The sequence below is a fragment of the Cyprinodon variegatus genome, unplaced genomic scaffold (genome assembly GCF_000732505.1).
Source record: "Cyprinodon variegatus isolate N-32 unplaced genomic scaffold, C_variegatus-1.0 Scaffold703, whole genome shotgun sequence".
Classification (NCBI taxonomy): Eukaryota; Metazoa; Chordata; class Actinopteri; order Cyprinodontiformes; family Cyprinodontidae; genus Cyprinodon; species Cyprinodon variegatus.
The window spans coordinates 415904-425849 of record NW_015151156.1 but is presented as its reverse complement, the minus strand read 5'-3'; the positions used below and the strand labels follow the sequence as shown (position 1 = coordinate 425849).

Sequence of the window (9946 nt, the reverse complement as noted above, 5' to 3'; positions counted from 1 at the left end):
TATTTTTGTCCAGCTTTAACATCGGTATCGGTTATCGGCTACATGAGTTTTAAAATATCGGCATATTGGATATCGGCCAAAATCCCAATATCGTGCAACCCTATCTTAAATGCAAAATGTTTACATATTATTTTACAAGTTTGATATAATTACTGCTCTAATTGTGTTACTCTGTCAGCTAAAGGCATGTTTTACAGTCTCCTTTTAATTATTGGACGATTATTTTAATAATCAATTAATCATGATTAATCCGATTAATTGTTTCGGTCCCAGACTGAAGGCAGCTCTGATTACTTTAATCTAGAACAACCTCCTGCTTGCTTCATGATGCTATCAGATAGTTAAAAATCCTATAAATAAATGAATGAAAACATGTAAATATTCATGTTTGTAGTTTAAATATTTCATTTTAAGGTAAAGCCAAATTTTATTAAAATTTATTCCAACTTAATAGAATTATTGCAGTCATAAGTAATTAAAAGACTAATTAATTTCGATCTTTATACAATTTTACATTTAATTAATTGGATAAATTGTAAATTTTCCCTTTTCCTGTCTTAATAAGCCATCGGATTACTAAGATTTTAGTTTTGTCTTCATATTTATCACTGAAAAGACCAATTCTTCATGAGACACATCTTCAGGCGGCACCCAAACACACAACAGAAAGAGAAGAAAACGAAGAAGGGAAAAAAATTGCATCACAAATTCCCCAGTGAAGACCACAGCTATGGTTTTAATGCTCTTTTACCTTTTGCTCTGGGTCTCTTATATGTGGGCAAACAGGAATTCTTTGAGGGTTCTCTAAAGGTTTCCTCCAATCTTTGCCTCTCCTTGTTTATGCTGCACATTGGAGCCTCTCTGTCTGGTCAGAGCATCTGTAGGAAGGACTTTCCTCCCATTATTCTTATTTGCAGTAAGGATTGTTTGCTGTACACTGTGTCTGTGGCTGGGGTGTTGAGATCCTGGTAAACAAATTACCACTGTAACGTTTAGCAGGACTCCTCCACCTGAACCGAAACCAGGAAGATCAAACATCTGCTTACACCACATTTAGCCTGCTGCAGGATAGCTAAAAGGCTGGTTTAGGATGTCTTCTTCCCACTCTTCTATGAAGGCTGCATTTCTGAAATTAATGTAGAAAAGTTGTCTTTTCAGGGTTTTCTCCCACCTGAGCTGTGGATCTTTGCAGCTCCTTGAAAGTCCAATGGGCCTCCTGCCTGCTTCTCTGAATAATGAATCCCATGCCCACCCTTTCAGTTTATCTGTTGGTAATTGATTTTTTCAGAACGGTTGTATTTATGCCGTTTTTATATATCAAATACTTCCAATTGCACAATTTGGCACAATTTTGTTATGAACAATCACTTTAAATCCCACAGAGGTAACGTGTTTTTAAGAAGCACGGCCAGCTTCTTGCAAGGTACTATACTGACAACGCAGAAGCACTTTAAAGTATTTAGATCTTTATTTTTTCTGTTTCATTATGTTGCACATTTTGAATTCAATTCCCTTAAGAAAATCTTTATTGATCCAAAAGGAAAATTAAATGTTCTAACTCATAATTTTTTATTTTTTTTTTTGTTACATATGTTTGTAGGATCTTCTGTAGAGGTGTGTCTTGCACACATTCTAGGTTTTTTCCTTCAAAATGGGATTTTTTTATAAAGAGCTGTAGACAAACATTATGGTTAATATGGGTTAGAAAGCACAAACAGGCTTTTTTGATGAGGTTAGGCTAGGAAGACCAAAGCCCTTAGTTTTTCAGCAGTAAAACATGTGCCGCTTTGCCCACAGGAGGAGGCCTGGCAGAGATCACCTTGACCTTCGACCACGGGAAAGTGATGTATGGCTTCTGCAGCCTGAAGGAGCCCACTGCCGCCCTGCCACGATACATCCTCATCAACTGGGTGAGTCGCTGTTTCAGGGGAGAGAAAGAAGGAGAGGGAAGGTGTCATGATGGGTTCTCAAATGGAGACCCAGTTATGCAGAACACCACAAGGCGGACACGAGGATAAAAGTTAACAGTTTATTTAAGCACAAACACAGAGTGTACTGGAATCTGGTTCGGGCCTGGGTCCTGGTTTCACTGGAGTCTGCGTGAGAGACAGAGCTGTTATGTACTGCTGGCAGGGTTTGGTTTTCAAGTGGGCTCAGATAGTACCTTGAGGGTTCTTGAGTTATTCTCCTTGGGGGAGTTTCTGTTGGTTCTGGAGAAGAGTTTATCAGCAGAGTCCGTAGCTGCTTCAGCGTCTCACGTCTAGCTCGTACAGACCTTGGTTTGGTTTTTCCAGCTCTAGTCCTGAGCTGCTTGGGGGTTCTCAGAAAGTCTTCAGGGTTTGGCTCAGAGGGTCGGCTCGGCAGGTTAGCTCTCCTAGAGCTTTCACAGAGGAGACTCGGGTTTCCTGGGAACACAGAGAGAGAAGTTAGAATCCAATCTGGATTCAAAGTCATGGAGATTCACAAGGAGCAAGGCTTTAGCGCTGACCAACTGGAACAACACTGCGGCGTTGAGGCAAGGTCTGAAGACAGCTTAAGTAGTGGGTTTTCTGTTGGTCTTGATGAGCTGCACCTGTGCAGGAGGCTCCCTCAGAGGATCCACGGCGGACTCTGCTGGAGAAAGATGGGATTTTCTCCAGCTCCCAACAGAAGGAAAGTAAAAAGTGTAATAAAGAGGCATCTCAAGATCATAGGTGCTACAGCAACTACTATAGATTTTTATTTCACTACAAACACAGCAAATGAATAGCTTCACTCATACTTAACAGGGATCAGCACCTTTTATTACATTTTATTAATTGTGCTCAAACAAAATAATTATTCACAAAGCATTGTAATCTCCTGAAGGAAAAAGAGCAATAGAACAATTTTATCTTATCTGCCCCCTTAACTTAAAACAAAACATTTATAAAGAGCTGATAAATACAAAATGCATCTGCCACGGCTCAAAACAGAGGACCAAGTATTCAAGGCAAGAGAGACAGTAATTCAAAAAGCATTTATGGATCTGCAGTAGCAGTTTCTAGGGCGACTATCGCAGCAACCTCTGCAGAAAGGAAACACAGGTTAGTGACCACATAAATCTGGGGGAGGAAGATTATGAATGTCAGTCACTAACCTGGCTTACTAGTTCAGTCCAAGCCCAAAGAACGAGGTGTGATCAGTGGGCTTGTGGGCTGCCAACAAGATGCAGCAGGCGCCACCCAGAATGTCCCAGAAGCTGCAGCCCCAGAGGATGGAGAACAAACAGGAGACCAGATCCGAGCAGACAAACGAGGGCAGGATAATCCAGAGGGTGAAGGTAAAGCCAGTGTCAAGGAGGTGCTCAGGATTCAGAACCAGGAGACCAGAAGTCCGAAGAGGTTCCGAAGGGAAATCCAGGTGGATGACAGAAAACAGGACCAAGGTTGGTTAGCAGACAAGCAAGAGTCCAAAAACAGGTCAGGCAACAAATCAGATGGGAACAGGCAGGCTCAGTGGTTGAGAGGCAGAACAGGATCAGGTAATCAGAAACACTAAGCATTGAATTCAGTGAAGCTCATTAATAAATTTGTATTTTATGAACCAGATGGGATTTCTTTTAGAGCCAGATGAGGCTTGACAATGATAAAAATATGACCTCAGCCACTGTAAAAAACATGAATTTACTTTAGCAAAACTGTACAACCGGAAACATTATGTGTACTGCAGGTTGCTTGTCTTTTTGTTGCTTTGTTTATCGTAGTAACCATGAGTAAAACTGGTTTTGTTTTTGGGGATTATCTGCTAGTTACTATGCTACTTTGGGATGTGTTATAGATTGATTGAATTATTGGGAACAATATGCCAAACATCCAGAAAGTATACAGTTTGATCCAGATGAGAGAATATGTGAGAAAACATGTCTGATATTGTGGATTAATTTAGCCTTTAAAGATTAGACGAAATTGAAAGAACAAGCTCAAATGTAACTTGGCAAAGAAAATACATAATATAGACGAATAAAGGAGAAAGAAATTAATAATTAGTAAGTTAAGCTCATTCGTTCTCATCGAGGGTCTCCGACAAAGCTCGTTAAGAGCATTTGAACGCAGTCGGACTCCATCTGAGAGCCTCAAGATGAATGTTTTACTTTGTGAACCTGACAGCAGCAGGGGCTCGCTTAGCAAGTACATAATGGCAGAGTGCTGAACGACTGTGAAAGAAAGAAAGCTCATGCTTAATTACTGCCTGTTTTTTTGAATCGGTTCCCAGGACCAAAGCTGCAGAGGTGAGTGGAAAAATTCCACCCAGAGATCCATTCATTAATGCAGCAAATAGTGATTGAAAGAGTCAGACAGGAAGACATTTGGTGGTTAATAGAGGCTGGGATCACAGCCACTGGTGTTTTTTTTTATAATCAAACAACAGAAACAGGCATAAGAGCAACAGACTGGACTATAATGAGCTCAGCCGGTCTGAACCGGGCCAAAAAGTAGGAATTAAAGTTCCTAAATTAAACTTTCCAGCTGTATTTTTGCTTGATTGCAGCTTGGAAAGAGATGAAATTTAGATAAACTGTTGTAAATGCAGATGAGATGAGCCTATTTTCCTGTCTAATTGGTGCTTACTGAGTTTGCTTTGTATTGGTATGAATGAGTTGTGATTAGTGAAGTATTTTCAGTCTGTCATTATGAAAAATATTTCAGTAACTGAACAGAGCCAGATGATCAAAAGTACCAAATGAGGAACAAGCTGCTGTTAAGTGTGGTCACTAAAAATGAAACCAAAGACTAAATTTGAAAAAAAATTATATCCTAACTGAATTATTAAATGATTTAGAAAAAGAACTGTATATGTTTTCTGATTATGACACTCCTGTGCTCAGTTAAAAAGCAACTGATGGTCTTCTGTTGTTTCTCAGAGAAGATTTCCAAAATCTTATCCTTTGACTGTACTTAGGACCTTGAAAAAGTACATGTCAGTAAACGGCAGATCCTATTTTTAGGTCCAAAATTTCAGATTTTATGGAATAAACTTTCCAAAAATGGATCTACTGTTGGACAGCCGCTGGTGTCATTCTTAAATTCTTCAGCAATAGAACTGATCTGATGATGATTTATCGGCCTTTATTCCCCAAGAGGTGCGTGTCTCTTTGACTGCTGGAACATTAGGCCTGAAGCACTTGCACACGGTGGCCACTCAGACCTTTCATCATTAGTCTGATTGTCTGGAATAGTCAGAGCAGCCAGTTACAAAGTTAACTAAAAACTCTTTCTTCCTTATTCTGAAGCTGGATTTAAATGTTTGGATTTCTAAATTCACAGAATTTCTGTCAATTAACTAGATTTTGAATAGATGTACCTGATAAAGTTTCAGAATTAAGGAAGTAATGGTCTGTGTGCCTTAGATAAGGAAAGTCGAATGAGTCCGGGCCAAAATGGAGGCTTTGTTTTCCATACTTCACCAATGTGCTTTCTATTGTTTGATGCTTTGTCTTATGATATATATAGAGGTGAGGTTGGCCTGGTGGTTAGAGCATTGCGATTGCGTCCCGGAGGTTCCGAGTTCTAGTCCCACTCATTCTTCCACTCTGGGTCCTTGAGCAAGACCCTTAACCCCAGACTGCCCCCCAGGGGATGGGTTAAATGCAGAGAGTGCATTTCACCATTGGGATTTACATTAACATTATATAAGTTTTCCATTATTTTATCAGAGGTTTCCTGAGAAGTTTCTCAGACTGTGAAAAATATCTTGAATATAACTTCCCCTTCCACTGTAGTAGGGACCTACTGCTATATCGCCAAAAGAAAACTGCAAACATGAAGAATTGTTTGGACAGGTTTATTAAATGGTTAATTGACAGGCAATATGAGAAGAGAGAGAAGGGTTCAGGCTAAGGCAAATTAATGGGACAACTAGCCTCTGGACATTAGGCTGTAACCATGTGACGACTTCCTGTTAAAGGTGGAAATCACCATAGCAACTATCAACAAGCATTTTCTAGTTCTCTGGCTTTTCAATCAAATTCTTATTTGTTATATAAATTCAACATTATGTAAGGGGCAGTCCTCTGAGGAAGCTTGTATTTTTCAATTTAATCTCTTATTTGAACTCTCTGGGAATAAGTATGCGCCACATTTCATTCATCTTTACAAAGAACAAAGTATTCAGATCTAGGATGTGTTTATTTGAATGTTCCCTTTATTTTGACAAGTGGTTAAGTATGTTCATGTTCAAAGGATTAGTGGGACACTTTTTTAGAATTTTAGCAATAATCAGTAAATAAAAAGGGATCTAGAATTGATTCTATCCAGGCTTATCTCTCTTTGCATCTTCTTTAGTCTTGTTTGAATTAGCTGCTTACTTATGAAGGAGTTGAAAGATTTCGATATTTGCTTCAGGACCAACATACACTTCCTCCGAGGTGTTATCTAATCTTTTCTGTGTTATATCTGTTTAAAGCTTAATCTTATGTTTTGTTTCTGTGACAGGTGGGAGAAGATGTTCCAGATGCCAGGAAGTGCGCTTGTGCCAGTCACGTTGCAACCATTGCAGACTTCTTTCAGGTGAGAACCTCCGTATAACACGAGTAGCTTTATTCTTAATGTGTGGGTTCTAATTTTACTTATTTTATTCTGTCTTTTTATAGTATATTTAACTCACAATTTTATTTATCTCTAGTCTGTAAACGAGTGCACTGCAAGAAAATAAGTAATTCTGATCCTGAACCTTTAGAGGCACATAATGGCAGTTACTAAGTTAGCTCGTTATCAGCTTAAGAATATTTCCAGGAATAAAGGACTAATGTCCAAGCAGGATCTAGAAAAACTCATTTTTAAACTCATCTTTAGTAGAAATAATTAGTGCAATAGTGTCTTCATAGTTTGCCTAAAAAAGTCCATCAGACAGCTGCAGCTGATCCAAAACTCTGCTGCCTGTGTTTTCACTAGACCTAAGAAAGTAGAGCACATCAGCCCGGTTCTGAAGTCCTTTCACAGGCTCTCTGTAGCTCAGAAAATGGACTTGAAAATCCTTCTGCTAGCTTCTGCTATAAATCACTGAATGGATCAGCACCTCAATACATAACAGATTTGCTGACAGTGTGTCAATCAACCATGGAGAAGCAGCATTTAGTTCCTATGCTCCGCTTATCTGGACCAATCTTCCAGATAACTGTAAAAGTGCTAAAAGCCTGAGTTCTTTTATGGCAAAGTTAAAAACCCATTTGTTAAGAACTGTGAAAGTTAAACTGTTAATCAAGATTGAAGTTGAAATTGTTTTATTTGCTTTTCTACCTGTTTTGACAAGGTTTTCATCTTCCCTTGCTTTTATTCTGCTTTTATTTGTTCCTCTAATTTACTGTTTAAATCATGTAAAGCACTTTGAATTGTCTTTGTACTGAATTTTGCTATATCAAAAAATTTACCTTTCCTTTAAAATCTTCCATTCTAACAATTACAGTTATTACACTTATTAACACCTTTGTGTTAAAACAAAATAGCTGTAAAATATGTTAAAGCTTGTGTTTACATGCTAAAAAACTGTTAAAGTGATATGAATACTTTTGAAAGTCACTGCATAGAGTTTGTTAGTGCCAGAGGCAATGCACAGAATGATACAAAGACTTTTTAAAAAGAAACATTTACTTTGGAAAATCTGAGTTTTTTTGCTCACCAAACATGTTCTATATAGATAAGTAGAACATTTTGGTTTTGCAAAATATCTGTTAGGTGGGACAAAACCTGAATGTTTTCATCAAACCATTGGCAGTGGGGGGGGGAAAAAAAGCTTCATCACATTAAAACCTGTAGGAGGATCAAAGAGGAGGAACAAGTGTGTGTGATAAATTGCATCTCTTTTTTAAAATAATCTCTTGGTGCTGAAAGCATAGAGCTGACGTGTGGATGTGGAGCGAATCATACAAAGCAGTGTTTTCGCTCCTGCACACCTGGCTGAGTGTATTTCAGGGTTTATAAAGCACATAAAAAGATGGAGATTAAAGCAGAGGTGATGTTTTATTTATATATATTTTTTTCTAACAGCTGAGCAGAGTGTGCTGGAGTGTCATTACTCTAAGTGGCAGCTTTCTCTCCCACACAGAGCCAACTTCATCGCACCAACAGGGTTTTTAAATAGCCCTTTTAGGGACGTCCATATTGTATTTCTGTCGCTCTAGAGGGCATTGCAGAAGCTTGGATTACTTTCATGCAGCTCCAAAAAGTCCAAGAATAATTTGATTGCCAGTCATCAGCTCTGATACAGCCATGATAATTTAAAACAACACATTCTAGCTGTTGTCTGACATCTCTATCAGGTTTTCTGTGGTTGCATCACTGCAGATGACAACTGTAAAGCAGACGGTTTTTACAGCATAAGTAATTTGACCAAAGGTATGTTCTCTTTACTGACTCGGGGTTATGTGGAACCGTTATAAGCAGGCATGTGTCACCTGAAATTACCTCGACTTTTGAGCAAGCTAAACATAAATCTATTTCACATCAGTTTTCCAAGCAATTCTTTGTTGTTAAGCCAACAGGCCTAGATAAACCATGAAATTTGTTTTTCGTAATTACAATTTGCACAATTTGATGGTTAATGGGAACGCACCTATTGATAGGATATGCCAGCCCCATTATAGCCCATAGTAAGTGTAGTCCCATTGTGCAGTGATAGTCTATGCATATTAATCATGGTAAATTAATGAACTTTGCATTTTGTTAGCTTAAGTAATTGTTAGCATTAGTAGCTGTTAGCTTAACTTGATAGTTGCTGGACTGAGTATCTATTAGCTTTGATAACTGTCAATTAAGTAGCAGCTATCTTGACTCCAAATTGCAGTTAGCCTGAGTACCATTTATTAGCGATGTTAGCATGAATTTGAGTAGGTGGTATCTTTAGTAGCTATCCGTTTCAAAAGAAATTAACTTTCCTGAGAAATGATGGGCTTATGCAGCTCTTATCCTCAATTGTTGCATTGTAGGTTTTTGAGAGCTGAAATCTGAGTCCAGCCCCTCTGTTAACATAACGCCCCTCTCAAAGCAACTATTTTCTTTGTCCACAATGCGAACATTCTGGTCCTCAAAATAATGTCCTTTGTCCATTGAGGGCCAGATTACGATCCTGCCTTCAAGTATTATTTCGCCACTCGGACCCCCTGTACTCTGAAGGTAAGCTGTCACTGGGAATCCCCTTCAACAGGTTCTCACTCATCCTGGTTATAGTCATTACAATAAAAGAAAATTTAAAACAATCCACTGGACTTGGTTTCCAAGTTTGAAGAAGTTTCGCTTCCCACCCCGGAAACTTTTTCAATTCAAAATGTCGCGAATAGCGTTGAGTTCGAGCTAAACCTCGATTAAATTTTGAATTCAAAAACACCTTCAAACTTGGAAATTAAGACCAGTGGATTGTGTTTAATTTTCTTTTTGTTTGGAATAAAAATTTCTATTCTTGGGGAATTTCCGCTGCTGTTCGTAGCGGCTTGAAGAAGATGTTAGCAGTTTTCATGTACGTAATCCAAACTGCAGGCACCAGAATAACAAAACCGAACATATTTTGCTGGCAGATTTTGACATTTTAAGTTAAATTAGGCGTTAATAAACTGTTTCAATGGAGCGATCATAGCGATCTGCATCAGCAGTGCTGTGTCTGTCTCTCTGCCAGCTCCCAGCTTCTCTGATTGGTTGATATGATGCTTCAAGCAGCAAAACTTAAATCCTTCCAACTCCAGCAGCTGCTGCTTTAGCAGCTCGTTGCGTGCGTCAGATGCTCAGAATCTCTTGATGTGCTGCCTTAGCTGCTCAGACGCACTGCTCCTGCTTCTCAAAACGCGCTACAGGACCTTTTGCTGCCCCTTGATACACGTCAAGCATTTACTTTGCATGTAATCTAGCTGCTTCTGCTGCCTCTTGCACATGCGTTAGCATTAGTCGTAGAAGCTGTTATATTGACTATCATTATTTGTGAAGTTGTATTTTTAAAGGTT

General features: G+C 38.8%; 1 protein-coding gene across 1 annotated transcript in view; it reads left to right on the top strand.

Annotated features, from left to right (window-relative positions):
• The window catches only part of dbn1 (drebrin 1), a 31452-nt gene that overhangs the window by 1320 nt on the left and 20186 nt on the right, over window positions 1-9946 (top strand). Inside the window, exons 3-4 of the mRNA XM_015394675.1 lie at window positions 1798-1910; window positions 6453-6527. Of these exons, the coding sequence (XP_015250161.1) occupies window positions 1798-1910; window positions 6453-6527 (188 nt within the window). The remainder of the gene's footprint in view (window positions 1-1797; window positions 1911-6452; window positions 6528-9946) is intronic.